Source organism: Colossoma macropomum, unplaced genomic scaffold, assembly GCF_904425465.1.
Source record: "Colossoma macropomum unplaced genomic scaffold, Colossoma_macropomum, whole genome shotgun sequence".
In the NCBI taxonomy this organism is placed as follows: Eukaryota; Metazoa; Chordata; class Actinopteri; order Characiformes; family Serrasalmidae; genus Colossoma; species Colossoma macropomum.
The window spans coordinates 18,108,831-18,126,339 of NW_023494786.1; the positions used below are offsets into that span (position 1 = coordinate 18,108,831).

The following is a 17,509-nucleotide window of genomic DNA, read 5'->3' on the forward strand; positions in this document are numbered from 1 at the left end:
TTCTTTATTTAAACTTTTACATTTGTAAACAGTTTGATGCATATTGCAGTTATAGTGTTGGGTAGCATTATTATGATATTACTACAATGGTATTATTTTATATATCTCACCTATCTAATAAACTGATGTAAAATTCTCATGAATGAGCAAAAAAAGGTGCATCATGCATCATTATTCATCATGCTAGCTTAGGTAACTCTACACACACCTTTACAGGCTAGAGTGGAGTGTGGAAGACCACAGTTTCATTTGTTTAATTTCTAATCAAAACGGCTATTACATACAATCATTAATTGCAGGACACCATGTGAAATGATGTTAAACACATATTTCTATTTTTTGCTGAGTTTAACATATTGGAACAACACACTTAAATACAAAATGTGGCATAACTTTTGCACAGACCTTGTTTTATGCTTTTTTTTCGCTAAATATGGCAAATAAACAGCAATTGTGCATTCAAACACACAGAAGTGTAAACGACTAAGTTGTCTTTCAGCATTAATATGTTCACAAATGTGCAAGTTATGAATGTCATTGGTCACTAATACACCATCAAAGAACTTGGCTTTTTAACTTTATGCTGGTTACAATGTAGATGGTCCTTTCTTCTTTCGCTCAGAGAATGTTTCAGTTGTTTACATATTGTTTCCTTCGTCATGCATGTGGATTATTTTATAGTACTGTGCAAAGAAAGCGACCATCTGTGCCAGAAAAAAAAGACTCAACAACAAGGACATAATCCACCTTTACTCTAATGCTAATTTTTGTTAGTTTATACTATGGAATTACAATATATATATATTAGCACTAAGATACTGGCGGTTCATTTTTTTTGAATTTTGAACATTTTTTGTCTGTTCTTTATTAAATGTGGACATTTGCTGCTTGACTTCCCATATGCTTGTAACAGACAGTGACCTTACAGTGAACCTTTCAGTAAAGTGTTTTTTTTAGAAGGCCTAGAGTGGCATTTTTTTTCTCACAAAATTGGCACCACCCATTGGAAATCAAAACATGATTGGTTGGTTCCACTGTTAATTCCTAAATGTCAGTGATTAATGTGACATGTCAGGCCTTAGTCCAGGTTATGAAGTTTCTATTGGGTGTTTTGGAATTTAACACTTCTGTTTGTAATCAAAACTTAACAATGAAATAATACTACAACACTTGGAGAGTTTACATACGACAAGCATGATAATGTTAAATTAAAAAATGAATGAAATTATAGATTTCTTTTATTTCACTGAAAACATTAGGTCTTCATTGAAGGATTACCGTTTCATATATTTGTAGCTCCAATTCCAAAAAAGTTGGATTTAAAAAAAAAGTTGGGACACTGCAAAATGTAAATAAAATCAGAATGGAATGATGTGCAAATCATATACACCCTATAATTAATTGAAAATAGTACAAAGTCAACATATCAAATGTTGAAACTGAGAAATTTTATTGTTTTTTGAATAATATACACCCATTTTGAATTTGAGCAACACTTTTTAAAAAGTTCAGATAGGGTCAACAAAAGACTAGTAATGCTGTGTAATACTTAAAAAACACCTGGTGGAACATCACAGTTAATTTTGTTAATTGGCAATAGGTCAGTACCTTGATTGTCTATATATAGAGCATCCCGCGTGGGCAAATAGTGCAACAATTTTAGAAAAAATGTTCTCAGTGTAAAATAGCAAAGAACTTTCATCATCTACAATACATAATATCATCATAGTTTCAAAAAATATGAAAATAAATCTCTGTGTGCAAGGGACAAGGCTATAAACCAATACTGGATGGCTGTGATTTTTTTTTTTTGAGCCCTCAGGTAGCAAGGCATTAAAATTGGACACGATTCTGGAAATCACTGTATGGCTCAGGAACACTTACGAAAACCACAAAGTTCATCATTGCATCCACAAATGTAAGTTGAAACTCTACTATGCAAAAATGAAACCACTTATAAACAGGATACAGAAACACCGCTGCCTTCTCTAGGCCTGATTTCATTTAAATACACTGAGTTGAAGTGAAAAAGTGTCCTGTGGTCCGACTAACCAAAATGCGGAATTCTTTTTGGAAATCATCGATGCTGCTCCCTCTGAGCTAAAGAGGAGAGGGACCGTTCAGTCTGATCTTTTTGGAATGTGTTGCTGGCATTAAATTCAAAAGGGGAATTATTTTTTGAAAAATAATAGAATTTCTCAGTTCCCATTAGATTGTTGTTTTTGAACTGTATTCAGTTAAAAAAAAATACATTTTGCACAGCATCCCAACTTTTTTGGTAACAGGGTTGTTCGAAATACTAATAAAAACAGGAAGAAGTTATTACTAAAGTTTGTTTGAGCTTTTTTAAATTGAAAATGGTACAAAACACAATATTCTATGTTTTACCTTATTTAATTAATTGTTTTATTTGTAAATATAAGCTCATTCTAAATTTGATGCCTCCAACACATTCCAAAAGAGTTGGGATGGGAGCATGTTTACCACTATGTTGCATTGCCTTTCTTTTAACAGCACTTAGTAATTATTTGGGGACTGAAGACACAAACTGATCCAGTTTTGAAAGTGTAATTTTTTTTTTGCCATTCTTCTATTATACAAGTCTTCTGCTGTGCAACTACAGGGCCTTTGTTGTTGTACTTTGATCTTAAGAAGACACACGTTTTCAAGGCAAGACAGTTCTCGACTGTAAGCAGGCTTGTCTAACACCTGAACTCTCTTGATTGCACAGCCTTGCTGTAGTAACACGTGCCTTGGTGTTGTCATGTTAAACTAAGCATGGGTGTCCCTGAAAAAGATGTTATTTAAAAGGTAGCATAAGTTGCTCCAAAACGTGTTTAGCGTTAAAGGCGCCTTCATAAATGTGCTGATTACCTACTAATAGCCCACACCTTCACACAGGATGGTTCTTTACTTCTTTGACCCAGAGAACATGATGTCCATTATTTCCATAAATAATGTTAAAAGTTGACTTGTCTGTCCACAATACATGTTTCTACTGTGCATCAGTCTTTTTCAGATGAGCTCTAGTCCAGAGTAGTCAGCAACATTTCTGGATGCTGTTGATAGTCTTGCATTTGTGGATGCATGACAGTGTTTACCGACGTGGTTTTTCAAAGTATTATCGAGCCCCTGTAATGATACTCATCATAGAAACAGGCCAAGTTTTGATGCAGTGCCATGGGAGGGGTTGAAGGTCATGGGCATTTATTTGTGTTTTTTTGCATTTTTGTTTACGTGCAGAGATTTCTCTCAATTCCCTTAATCTTTTGATGACATTGTGCAAAGTACCTAAAATCCTTGCAATCGCTGACTGAGAAATGTTATTTTTAAATGGTTGGATGCATATTTTTGTCAAAATAATGAGCCTCAACTGTTCTTGTTCATACAGGATTAGGCCTTCCCTGGATGCTCCTTTTTTTCTTTTTTTTATGATTGCATTTGTGTGTTTACATTTCACAAGGTTCCTAATCTTAAATTAGGACTTAAATTGCCCTATCCCAACTTTTTTGAAATATTTTGCAGGCATTAATTTCAGAATGAGCGTATATTTACCAAAAAAAGTAGGTAAAACATGTCATCTTGTCTTTGTACTGTTGTTGTTCAGATACAGGTCAAAGTAGATTTATAAATCGCTGCTTGCTGTTTTTATTTGCATTTTATCTACTATCAATTTTAAATTCTTAACTTTTTTGGAATATGTTTTGTAATTTTATTAAGTTGTTACTTTTTCAACTTCAGGGAAGATAATCAGAAAACACTGGTACGACCCGTCTAGGGTAGGCCGCAACATGAAAGTGTCTCCCCCAACTTCCCATTACCAACCCGCCAGACCAATCACACTCAAACACATATTACTAGTCTCATGAGTTTTATTATGGGTTGTGGAAGCTTAAAGCTTCAGGAGTGGTCTCAGCCAAAAAGAACAAAGAAAATTATACCTCCCCAATCAACTAACTTACCTATACAAAATAAAAGAAACAAAAATAGAAAAACATAACCTAACTCCCTCAACAAAAACAAAGACAAACCCCAAAGAAAACAAGGCTACACCCCCTACGGATTCCAGTCTAGAAGAGTCTTTTAACAAAAGGCTTCACATCCCACCAAAGTGGGCAGTTTAACACATCATAATAGACTAACAACTACACGGAGAGTAGGCCCAACTAGTCCGTGTTTGGAACTTCTGGGTCTGGCTGGTCTGGCAACAACATCAAGGGAAGGAGGAGGAGCCTCAAGGAAGCCGGTCACCAGGCTTATAAGCTCTTGCCCCGATCTCAGCACAGCCAATCAGTGCATTTAACAGAACATTACACAGAATCCTACACAACTAAATGTAATATAATATTTTGCAGTATTTATTGTGTTCATCCTTTGCCTTTTACCACTGTGATTCTTTTTGGGGGACTTGCTTTCAGTTTCTCAAAGAAATCTTGCAGGCATGTTTTTCCACACCTCCAAAGTTTAGTCTTCAATGTTTGTTACATTTTCTGTTCTCATGATTCATGTAATCCCAAACACATTCAATGGTACTGAGGTCTGGGCTCTGGGGTGGCCTGTCCATCGTTCTGAGAACACCATCAGCTTCTTTGTTTAACTCCTTGATCTTCTCAGCAATGTGCTTGGAGTTCTTATCTTGCTGTAGAAATAATTTATTCCTATTAAACAGAGAGAATTGCATGATGTATTACTTTTTTGTGTTTAACAGCATTTATGATGCCTTTAATCAAAAACAAATCACAAACTCCAGATTACTCCACATCTCAGATGTCCAGTTTTGATGTTCTAGTGCAATTCTTTTTTTGTCCATTTGTGTTTCTCAGTAACAGCTTCTCGACAGCTACACATCCTTTCAGACCCATAGCTGCTGAGTTATCTTGTTACACTGAATGGATGGATAGAACCTCCTCCTATTTTTTCAGATTTGAAATAAGAATGGAACTTTAAGTATTGTTTTATGTGATGATGACAGTTGTGGTGGTCTGTCAGGTTTTGCATGGTTGTTAAGAGTCCCATTTTCATGATATCTTTTACTATTTTAAACTCCAGTTTTCAAACTGTCTTTTTTACTTTGACTTACTGCCTCTTTATGCAATTGGATTATCTTATATCAGATCCTCCTCAGAAATGTGTCCTTTAGCCATTTTAGATGCACTTCAGAGAAATTTGCAGCTTTGGTGATTTTGGATAGTTGCTTGTGTGAATGTAAGTGTCTTGTTGAAGGGTAACATAATGTCACTGACAGCTTTTGTTGGTAAGACACAGCTGTAACTCATTGGTTTTATGACTGGTGTTGTTTATTAAGTAGCGATGATGTGAAGATGATGAAGGAGACTCCGCTGACACCGCCTTACTTGTATAAGAAGTTTTTTTTACAAAGCAAAACAGTATCATATCAAGCACTATAAAGTACCTGAGAGAGGATCCGTGCCAATTCTAAAGTATTCCCCCCCTAGAACAGAATATCCCAACTGCTTATATAGGCTGCTTGTTGTTGAAAAAGGAGACAGAACATATGGTCCTTATTAAAAGGATCTCATCTATTTGGAATTAAGAGAGAGGCCCACTCCCTATGGGGGCCTTTGGACCAGGGGGCCCCCTTAACTTAAACATTCCAAAACCTGCAAAAACAGAACACATGGAACTTCAGACCTCAACTTATACTGGAAGTTAAGAGTGTTTTTGCCTTCTTTTTAAAGCTACTCTTTTAAATACACCTCACTGGTAAGACAGAAGAGTTAAAATTGCAGTAGGGTGCACAAAAGTCAAATGGACAAATTAAATACTGATAGATTTGATATGCCTAGTGTTTGAGGTGTCTGTGTAAAGTTTGTTTTGATTTATGTTAAATATGTTTTCTGCTTTTTTTCTAAATATTTTGTTGCCTTGCTGGCAGCATAGAGATGCTACTGGCACTAGATCGCTTTGTGTTAACACTGAAAGCTTCCATCACCCATAGACAGCTAGTGAGCAAACATTTCTATTGCTGCAGCAATGACTACCAAGAGTGAATCAGTTTACTCAGTAGCGGCGGGTATCATTTGGGTAAGGCAAAGTTCAGATAACAACAGATAGCTAGCTAAAGCCCCATGACAAATTCATTGTTCAGGGAGGACTGTTTGAGAAAGGCATAGTTGAGTAAAAAGTGTTTTTACATTCAGTTTTCACTGGTGTTATCATCTCTTAAAAATCTTAAAAATGTTTAAAGTGTGGGTAATATACTTTTATGTACCGTAGCATCAGCTCAGCAGAAGACTCGGAAAACATTGAGCAAAACACAGGCAAATTCTCTTAATTGAACAGGCACTTCAACAGCAAGTCTAGAAACCGTCAGCCCTGGGCTAACCCAAAATGCAACACAGGGAGGGGGTAATGCAGGAGGACACAGGATATATAAGAAGGGTAGACATTGACCACTAGTTACACGACCTAACCTGGCCTAACCTACTCAGGCACAGTTGCAACGATTAAGTACAACTACTCCAACACAACAACAACAGCAACAATGAGTGTCTTTTTTAACTGGGAGTGTGGCGCATCCTGAGAGCCATTTTGCATGGCCACACCCCCTAAGCTCCCCATGGCAGCGTGGCCTGTGGCAAACGCCACAATACTTATAAATGCAATTATATTTATAAACTTATTATAATACTTTAAAAATAAATCACAAAGTTCAGTTTCCACTTTATAGTAGCGGTCCAGTTAGTGAGTATTAATGTTAAAAAAAAATACATTAATTAGCCATTGATCATAATTAATGATGATTAATGTGCTATCACTTAATGATTAGTTAATTGAAATTAACTAAGCATTAAGTAAACACTTACTGTAGTATGTTGTATAATTTGTTACCTGTGAATTATTAATGTCAAATAACTACATAATTATTAACAAACTACAATTAATGATTAAGTTTCTATAAATCAACATAATTAATTAGTATGTCGCTAAGTCAATGTATATATGTATATTTAATAATGATGTAATTGTTAACAATTATTACCAAACTATTAGATTATGATTAAGTTGCTATTTATAAGTGCTGTTAGCAAATTCTTTTTGTACAGTTACTTTTTTGTTGCATAGGAAATGACCTTGATGGATGGTAAATGTTTGTGGAATAGCACCTCGTGGGAACACAACAGGTTATATTTAGAGTCAAAGACTCTTGATAAGCCTTCATTAGGCTTTGAAGTTTAAGAACAAGCTTCACTCTGTCCCACTGCCATCAGCAGCTGTTGTTTATCGAAGACCTTAAGAATTATATTGCATGTGATGAACTCTTATTTTTATCTGTTTCATTCATCTTTCAGCCATACAGCTGAAATGGTCTGGGTTATTCATGACTTTCTATTATACATTTTAATATTTTAAATTGATGCTAAAATCAAACAAAATAAACTAAGTACAATTTTAAGTGTATTTGAGTAGAATAATGTCTACACAGAGATGCTGAGAAACATGCAGGGTGTTTTTGCACAAAACATTTCTTTTACAGAGTTTAAACTGAATGGCTTTTATGCTTTGGGAGAATGGAGACCTCTGCTATTCATTCCGTATTTTTTGATGTTCTTGTTGTCTGTCGTAGCCAACTGTATGCTTTTGTATGTAATAGTATCTAACAGGGCTCTGCACTCTCCTATGTTTATACTGATTGGTCTTATGACCATTGTGGACTTGGGTGGACCAGTGCTTTTTGTACCACACATGTTGCTTAGCCTTTTATTTGGCTGGAATGGGATTTCTCTTCTGGGTTGTTTAATACAAATGCTTTGCATTCATTATAATGAATCATGTCAGTCTACATTATTGTTGTGTATGGCACTGGATCGTTACTTTGCTATATGCAGACCACTATTTTATCACAAGCATATGGAAGTCTCTAACTTCCTAAAATTTATTATAGTGCCATTAATCAGAAATGGAGTCCTAATTACCACATTTGTCTTTCTGGCTGGGAGACTGTCTTACTGTGCAACAAATGTGATGGATCATTGTTTTTGTGAGCACATGGCATTGGTTCAGTTAGCATGTGGAGACATTTCTATTAACAACTTGGTAGGACTTTTGACTGCTTTCCTAGTACCAACTGTAGATTTTGTTTTCATTACTATCTCTTATATAATAATATTCATCTCTGTTCTGAAATCTGGCAAGACTCATTTAAAGGCTATGAAAACTTGTGTTACTCATATAATTGTGATGATATGTACTCTAACTTTTGCCTTAATGGCGTTTTTGTCCTACAGAATAAGAAATGATTTCTCTCCAAGCAGCCGTGTCTTTCTGAGTACAATGTATTTACTTTTCCCAAGCTGCTGCAACCCAATCATTTATGGACTGAGAACAAAAGAAATAAGACACCATTTTCTAGAATTAATAAAACGCATAAAGATCATACCCTTGTAACCTGTTATAAATTGTAGCATTATGTTTACTAAAATGAACATTTAGCTGAGCAATAGCTATATAAACCCTACGTAATGTGACATTGTTTAGCAATAAGGTAATAAATGCTGGGCTGTATCTGACTTCACTGAACTTCTGTGGTATTCTATGTATTAAATGAAACTATAGGCCATGTTAGTGAAAGTATGAATTAAAAAACAGATTTGCTCTGTACAGAAAAGTAAATTGCACACTGAGTTATGTTGTTGATAGGGAATGATTTGAAATCAAAGCATATTCCGTACAATGAGTAATTCTAGTATATATTTATCCATGAGATTGGAGCATGTCAATATTATTTTTATTTTTAATATTACGCTTATTGATTGGCTTAACGTGGCCAGCTATGACATTTATCCCACCCTTCCAAACTTCCAAAGTCTATCTATCTTAACTTTATAGGCAAAAATTTGGTCTGTAAATTACTGCTCTTCAAGATATTCTGCATGTCAAAGGCCTGTTGTACCAGATAATTACATCATGTGTACACTTCATTTGTTTATTGCAGAGTATGTGAGTGGAGAGGCAGCAATTTTCATTCCCCTCTCAAAGCATTCAGATTTACTCTGCTCCAGGGTTTCTGTTTCCTGCTCACTGCTTGAACAAGAGAGGAAAATTTATTTATTTCCTGACCTACATCTACTACTTATTCCTTCTTAACATATATTTTATATATCTTGAACATCCAGTTTTATAATTCATTGTTATAAAAAAAACTAGTTAATTGGCTTGTTAGGGCTGGTTAGGCGTGTGAAGAATTGTCATTAGGAGTTGTCAGCTGATGACAGTTCCAGAACGTAATCAATTCCATGACTTTTCAAACTTATACTAAGACTCAACTACCATGGCTCTTCCGAACTAGAATACTTAATTACCAGAAAAAAGGAGCAGCATTGTTGAGATTAAAAGAACACCTTGCCAACTGTTAAGCTTGGGGGTGGATTATGCTTTTGGGGTCATGTGACGGTCCGTTTCACAAGAAACTGCACAGGTAGAGGGAAGAACGGACTCTAGAAAATATCAGCAAATTCAGGAAGCAAATGTGACACAGTCAGTCAAGAAACCTGAGGCTGAAAAGAGGCTGGCTAGTAAAACAGGCTAACAATCCAGAACATCAAAAGGCATCACCGTGGACCTCTGTCTCTGGAACTGAACACTGTTGAAAATCTGTGGGTAGATCTTAAACATACTGTTTCTGAATCTTGCAGACCTAGAAACATTCTGCAAGAATCTGTGAGTGAAAATTCCTAAAACCTGAATAGAAAGACTTCTAACTGGCTACAAAAGCTTCATTAACATACAGTTTTTACTTGCAAACACAAGCATTAGTGAGATTCTTCTGCTGTGTTTTTTTTTCAGTGATGCACACAAAAGCTGCAGTTTGAGTGCTAATAGCAACTTAAGGGTCTTAAGCCTTCAGCACATGTATGAAGTTGCATCTTAAAATAAAAACAATGTAAAACAATCTTTTAAATATATATATAGGCATTATATTTATATATTATTTTATTTATATATTATTTATATTTATATATTATTTTAATTTATATCAGAAATGCAGTGATGCTGGTACATAGAGTTGAGATAAACGGAGCTCATTCATTCAGCCTTAGGATGTCTTCAAAAGCTTGCAGAAATGGAGCATAATCTCTTAGGAACAACAGAGAGTATATAGAGACAGAGACACGTCACGCTTCTGTGATGTGTCAGGCAGCAAAATAGGATCCATGGTAAGCAACTGTAGAACATGTGCATTTTCTGTTCATCAGTGAACTCAAGAGGAATATTTGCCATGTTCTTGTGTTGCCTTTGTACAGTTTAGTTTATAGTTTATGCCTTTGAATGTTTACATCTGAATATTGTTATTGTTGTAAAAGTGCTGGTTGTTTTCCCCTCAGACAGGTTTATGCGCAGAGTATTTATACAGAATAACTTTTAAGGTATTGTTATCTAAAATATTCATATGTACATAACGTGAATAATACAAGATATATATTCATATCCAATATTGAAGTCTATATATGATTACCATTAGAATAATAATTCTTTCTTTACTAGTCTTGTTCAAATTTAGTACAAAGTAAGCGTTTCTTTGAGAAAAAAAAGTTTTGCTAAAATGGTGATTGTACAAAAACACTGATCAGCATGCAAAGTGTTCCTGCACAAAATATTTCATTCACAGCTTTCAATCTGAATGGTTTCCATGATTTGGCAGAATGGAGGCCTTTTCTGTTCATTCCCTATTTCCTTATGTTTTTATTGTCTACCACCTCAAACTCCATTCTCATATATTTAATTATATCTCAGAGAGCTCTGCACTCTCCTATGTTTGTACTAATCGGTCTGATGGCTGTGGTGGATCTGTGCTTGCCAGTATTTTTTGTCCCAAATATGCTATTTAGTTTTTTATTTAACTGGAACGGGATTTCACTTGTGGGATGTTTAATACAAATGTTCTGCATTCATTGTGTTGGTACATTTCAGTCTACTTTACTGGTGTGGATGGCTTTGGATCGATTCTTTGCTATTTGCAGACCTCTTTACTATCACAAATATATGGAAATCCACAGTTTTCTGAAGTTCATTATTTTTCCAGTTGTCAGAAATGGGGTATTAATTATTGCAATGATCTCTAGGGCTGGGAAATTATCCTTTTGTGAGACTAATGAGATAGATCACTGTTTTTGTGAGCATATGGCATTGGTTCAGCTGGCATGTGGAGATATTTCTATTAACAACATGTTGGGACTTTTGGCTGCTTTTCTTATAATAACTGCAGATTTTCTTTTCATCACAGTATCATATTTAATAATACTTGCTTCTGTCCTGAAATCAGGGAAGTCCCATTTAAAGGCTATTAATACTTGTGTTACACACATAATTGTCATGACAGTTACTATCACTTTTGCCTTAATTGCTTTTATGTCCTACAGAGTAAGAAACAATTTCTCTCCGAACAGCCGTGTCTTTCTGAGTACAATGTACTTGCTTTTCCCAAGCTGTTTCAATCCTATTATTTATGGGGTAAGAACAAAAGAAATAAGGGAACAGTTTCTGAAATTCCTAAAAAATTCCTGAATAATTTCCAAAATAATGCATCAGTGTATACTGAGTCACAGTATAGAATTAAAAAGCCACATGGTTGACACCAGTTTAAAATCAATAGGTTTCCTCAAAACAACGATCACATTTCTATTTTTAGTGGTGAATCCTGATGCAAAATTTAGGTGAAATTAATAATAGTGAAAGATCTTATTGTAAATACATTATTCATAATTTTCAGATTGTATTTAGGTCAGTCAGTGTAACTACACTATATGGCATACTGGACAAGAAGAGTTGGGGAAAAAAAATACTGAACTAGGCTTTTTGAAGTTTTCTCAATTTTTCAGGAAGCAAAAATGAATATAAATCTACAAAATCAAATCCCAGTAATATTTTCATAAGTAAATGATGTACTGTATAAATTGTTATCCATTCATTAAAAATGTTAAGGTGGGTTCTTTTGTTCTGTTATACACGTTAAATGTGAAAATATCAATTTCAGAACTTAAAAAACAGAACTTAAGTTCTTGCATTAGAAACTGTACTCTAATAAGTCAAACCCATATATTAAAGATGACAGGAAAAGTACAATAACTGACCAGTACATGCATCATTTAACAAAGAATATGAAACAAATAAACATACTCAGTCAAACATTTTTTTGGGGGGAGAAAATGTATTACTACAACTGTAATTCTCATGCTGATTGTCTTTACATTTAACCTACGTCACAGTAATGTTAAATAATGAGGGGCCATGCAAAGATATTATGTGGGGCAGGGGCTTATGGTAAAAAAAAAAAAAAGGGCACACCTCACCTTCCACTCCCATACACTGTTCCCACTACTCCTACCCTATACCACCACACCATCATTCATAATCATTTACTCTATTGGGCCCTGTTCAAAGTCTACAATGGCACCAAGTTGTGTAGTCAGATCTTTTTGTACATAGAGCCTACACAAATGTTACATAGTTTTGTTATTCGTCAGTTTTATCTTTGGCATAAATGTACAATCTAACATGTCTGGTAGAGGTGCTTGTGAATTTGAGCACAATTTAACAACCTGGGAAAAGCTTTATTTGCAGTAAAATTGTCAGTCATTATTAATATCATCCATAACTTAAATAAGAATAGAAAATAAGGATAGTAAATATTGCTCACACGAGAAGAGTTGTGCTAAATTGCAAGTAATTATCAACATGTAATTTGTTAATGCAAACTGAGCTTCCTGCATTAGTTTTTTAGTTGAGTGGTGGGTATAAATAGACAGATTCTTGAGGATCAGATACCCAGTCGTAACAGTTTTAGCAGTCCGACAAAACCTCAGTGCTATGCTTAAACATGAAAGAATAGTGGAAGAGTAGCCTGTTCTGTGACTGGACAGATTATGGCCCAATTCCATTTCTTATTTTTACCCCTACCCCTTGTTTTTGAGTGTCACCTTACCCCTTGGAACTGAGTTACGGGGTAGTTAAGGAGAAGTGGTAGAAATTTTTCTGTGCAAAATAGGACAACCCTTAAATAAAAAGAACATTACTTCATTAACAGGCTAATAGTGGTGCTCTGTAGGCAACCCTGCCAATGCAGTGATAGCAGAGGAGGGTAAAGTTCAGCAGTCTTGCTGCTGGCCTTTAGTTAAATTCAGGGCATCATATGCTTTCAAAGGGATGGGGCTATTATGTATTATCACCCACCCCTAATTATTTTGTGATATGAAGCTGAAGTCAGCCATTCGTTAGCTTCTCATTTGAATCTTCCCATTCCGCCTTAAATGGAGCAGCAGTTACATTCTGGTGTTTCAAGCATCAGTACTGCTGACTATTTAAGGTGGAACAGGAAATAGCTAGCTAGCTACAGAGACCATTAGCATACTATTCAAATTTTTTTACATATGATATTCACATTTGTATTTCTGGTCGCTTGCGCAGTCATCTTGCTTGTTTTTCTTTTTTTTCCTCATAACTCTGAAAAACCTCCGTTGGAGAGCCATGTAGCCCTAACACTTTGTCCCCTTATCTCAACAAAAATCAGGGCACCCTACCCCTAGACATGAATGTGCAAAACGGAGGGCTAAGGGCTAAGTAGAAGGGCCGAGACACACACACGCTCACATTTATCTCATGGTGATGCATGATGCATATCGCCACTGTCAGAACTAAACCTCATATCTTCAAAAAAGTAACTTTATGGAAAGGGAAAAAATAACTTTCATTGGATGTCAATGTAATAAGAATGTTGGTCATTTGAGACCATTTCTATTGAACTGTTTGTTAAGAAATTTGACACAATATAAAAAGCAGCTGGCATTTTCAAATTATGAAACTAAAGAAAAGCATCAAAAATTAAGATATATGATTTCGTTCTGACAGCGACAGCATTTAAGATATTTAGTCTTGTAAAATCAATCCCCTTTAAAGATGCTGTGTGTAAGATTTAGGGGAATCTATTAGCAATGGAAATGGAAAATAGTATACAGAACCATGTTTTCATGAGTGCATAATCACCTGTAACTATGAATTGTTGTGTTTTTGTTAGCTTAGAATAAGCCCATCATATCTACATAGAACACAGGTCCTCCTCCCACAGAGGCTGCCATGTTGCACCGTCATGTTTCTACAGTAGCCAAAAATGGACAAACCAAACACTGGCTCTAGAAAGCACCATTCACATATTTATGTTGGCACTGTAGCACTGGATGGAAGAACCATTTTGTGTTGTGAGAAGTTGGAAAAGCCAAAAGTTGACAAATGGAGGATCATACTTGTTATTTAGCATGAGAAAAAGCAAGGGAGCATGAATCCTTGTCATCAGCAGAAAACTTGACGGCCACCATAGGTTCTACTACATGCTTGGAAAGGGAGGGGTGAGGGAGGAATATTCAGTGGGGTTGCAATCTGCAACTTTACCACTAGATGCCACTAAATCTTACACTCTGCATCTTTAATATATCAAACATGTTCATGATGCGGTGACACAACATACCCAGTGTACAGAATTACACTAATTAAATAAATGTTTGGGATGTACTACTAACATCTATATGTAAATAACTAAAATGTTAACAGCGGTTTTAAATTAAAAAACAAAATAACCATAAATAGGATCTTCAATTTGTGATTTTAGCCGGCCGCCCCCCCCGCTGCCCCCCAACCCGACGGGTTGCTCGCAAAAAGGGCGGCACGGTGGCGCAGTGGGTAGCGCTGTCGCCTCAGAGCAAGAATGGCCTGGGTTCGATTCCCGGCCGGGCGACCAGGGTCATTTCTGTGTGGAGTTTGCAGGTTCTCCCCGTGTCTGCGTGGGTTTCCTCTGGGTACTCCGGTTTCCTCCCACAGTCCAAAAAAAACATGCAGTCAGGCTAATTGGACATGCTAAATTGCCCCTAGGTGTGAGTGTGTGTGTGAATGTGTATGTCTGTCTGTCTGCCCTGCGATGGACTGGTGACCTGTCCAGGGTGTATCCTGCCTTCCGCACAATGACAGCTGGGAGAGGCTCCAGCACCCCACCGCGACCCAGAAGGATAAGCGGTTTAGATGATGTATGTATGTATGTAATTTGTGATTTTAACCATCAGTTAGGTAAGTCCTTTATATGAAACATTACTTTTCTAAACCAAACCTGATAAAAGAGTTGAGATAAACAGAGCTCATTCATTCCAGCCTTAGTATGTCCCTAAGAGCTTGTAGAAATGGAGCATAATCTCTTGGGAACAACAGAGAGTATATAGAGACAGAGACACGTCACGCTTCTGTGATGTGTCAGGCAGCAAAATAGGATCCATGGTAAGCAACTGTAGAACATGTGCATTTTCTGTTCATCAGTGAACTCAAGAGGAATATTTGCCATGTTCTTGTGTTGCCTTTGTACAATTTAGTTTATAGTTTATGCCTTTGAATGTTTACATCTGAATATTGTTATTGTTGTAAAAGTGATAGTTGTTTTCCCCTCAGACAGGAGTATTTATGCAAAATAGCTTTTAAAGTATTGTTAACTAAAAATATTCATATGTACATAACGCTTGAGTAGTTCAAGGCGTTTTCTGATTCCCCGGATGGTTTTATATCATATGCATATCCCTTATCAATCTAGGTGAATATATTTTTAGTCCACATATAGTTACTGTTAGGATAATAATCCTTTACTAGTCTTGTTCAAATTTAGTACAAAGTAAGCGTTTCTTTGAGAAAAAAAAGTTTTGCTAAAATGGTGATTGTACAAAAACACTGATCAGCATGCAAAGTGTTCCTGCACAAAATATTTCATTCACAGCTTTCAAGCTGAATGGTTTCCATGATTTGGCAGAATGGAGGCCTTTTCTGTTCATTCCTTATTTCCTTATGTTTTTATTGTCTACCACCTCAAACTCCATTCTCATATATTTAATTATATCTCAGAGAGCTCTGCACTCTCCTATGTTTGTACTAATCGGTCTGATGGCTGTTGTGGATCTGTGCTTGCCAGTATTTTTTGTACCAAATATGCTACTTAGCTTTTTATTTAACTGGAACGGGATTTCACTTGTGGGATGTTTAATACAAATGTTCTGCATTCATTGTGTTGGTACATTTCCGTCTACTCTACTCTTGTGGATGGCTCTGGATCGTTTCTTTGCTATTTGCAGACCTCTTTACTATCACAAATATATGGAAATCCACAGTTTTCTGAAGTTCATTATTTTTCCAGTTGTCAGAAATGGGGTATTAATTATTGCATTGATCTCTAGGGCTGGGAAATTATCCTTTTGTGAGACTAATGAGATAGATCACTGTTTTTGTGAGCATATGGCATTGGTTCAGCTGGCATGTGGCGATATTTCTATTAACAACATGTTGGGACTTTTGGCTGCTTTTCTCATAATAACTGCAGATTTTCTTTTCATCACAGTATCATATTTAATAATACTTGCTTCTGTCCTGAAATCAGGGAAGTCCCATTTAAAGGCTATTAATACTTGTGTTACACACATAATTGTCATGACAGTTACTATCACTTTTGCCTTAATTGCTTTTATGTCCTACAGAGTAAGAAACAATTTCTCTCCAAGCAGCCGAGTCTTTCTGAGTACAATGTACATGCTTTTTCCAAGCTGTTTCAATCCTATTATTTATGGGGTAAGAACAAAAGAAATAAGGGAACAGTTTCTGAAGGTTATGAAACAAATGAAGATCTTTCCAAAATAATGCATTAATGTATACTTAGTCACAGTATAGAATTCAAAAGCCACATGGTTGACATCAGCTTAAAATCAATAGGTTTCTTTAAAACATAACAATGATCGCATTTGTAGTTTTAGTGGTGAATCCTGATGCAAAATTTAGGTGAAATTAATAATAGTGAAAGAGCTTATAACTGATTGTAAATACATTACTCATAGTTTCTGGACTGTATTTAGGTCAGTCCATCAGTGTAACTACACTAAATTGCAGACTGGACAAGAAGAGTTGGGTGGCAAAAACAAATTACTGAACTAGGCCTTTTGAACTTTTGTCAGTGATAATAATCCTATAACTGCAGAAAATCAGATTTTGTCAGTAATCTAAATAAAACACATTTACATGCACTTCAGTAATTAGATATTGGGAAACTGTGGGTCTACACGAGGCAGGCAGTAATTGGGTTTCTGCTTTGCAACTTGTTTTTTTTTTTTCTTACATTGTGCCACTTGATGAAATGAAATCCTTCATTTCATCAAGAATTTAGTTGGTTTCAGCATCGCTCCAAAAGTGTTTTGTTGCCATCTGCTTGCTTTGCTTGTTACCAGTACCGCGGCCAGTTTTTGTACATGTGCAGACTGAGAAATCCAGAAGAAATAAGAGTTTACATGTGCTGAGAAATCCAATTACTGAACTGAAATCCAGCTCTCTTTATCAGATTTCTTAATCAGATTTCATGACCTTAATCCAATATAAGAAATCAGATCATGTTTACATGACAAGTAGAATAATCGGGTACTGCAGAACTGCAGAAATCCGATTATGATTGGATTATTGGGTGCATATAAACACACTTATTTTT

At 35.7% G+C, this 17,509-nt stretch overlaps 3 protein-coding genes across 3 annotated transcripts; all 3 read left to right on the forward strand.

The window, feature by feature from the left end:
- Positions 1–7,458: 7,458 nt before the first annotated feature.
- On the forward strand, positions 7,459–8,409 carry LOC118827473 (olfactory receptor 52K1-like). The gene has a single exon (XM_036598844.1). It carries the CDS (start codon positions 7,462–7,464, stop codon positions 8,407–8,409), a length of 948 nt encoding a protein of 315 aa, XP_036454737.1. The 5' UTR covers positions 7,459–7,461.
- Positions 8,410–10,584: 2,175 nt separating this feature from the next.
- LOC118827480 (olfactory receptor 52K1-like) lies at positions 10,585–11,526 on the forward strand. Its single transcript, XM_036598854.1, has one exon. The coding sequence runs from the start codon at positions 10,594–10,596 to the stop codon at positions 11,524–11,526; it is 933 nt and encodes a 310-aa protein (XP_036454747.1). The 5' UTR covers positions 10,585–10,593.
- Positions 11,527–15,717: 4,191 nt separating this feature from the next.
- On the forward strand, positions 15,718–16,674 carry LOC118827489 (olfactory receptor 52K1-like). Its single transcript, XM_036598867.1, has one exon. It carries the CDS (start codon positions 15,727–15,729, stop codon positions 16,672–16,674), a length of 948 nt encoding a protein of 315 aa, XP_036454760.1. The 5' UTR covers positions 15,718–15,726.
- The last annotated feature ends 835 nt before the right edge of the window (positions 16,675–17,509 follow it).

Coding starts and splice junctions, on each gene's coding strand:
- LOC118827473 (XM_036598844.1), top strand. CDS start 7,462: ATGCAGGGTGTTTTTGCACAAAACATTTCTTTTACAGAGTTTAAACTG.
- LOC118827480 (XM_036598854.1), top strand. CDS start 10,594: ATGCAAAGTGTTCCTGCACAAAATATTTCATTCACAGCTTTCAATCTG.
- LOC118827489 (XM_036598867.1), top strand. CDS start 15,727: ATGCAAAGTGTTCCTGCACAAAATATTTCATTCACAGCTTTCAAGCTG.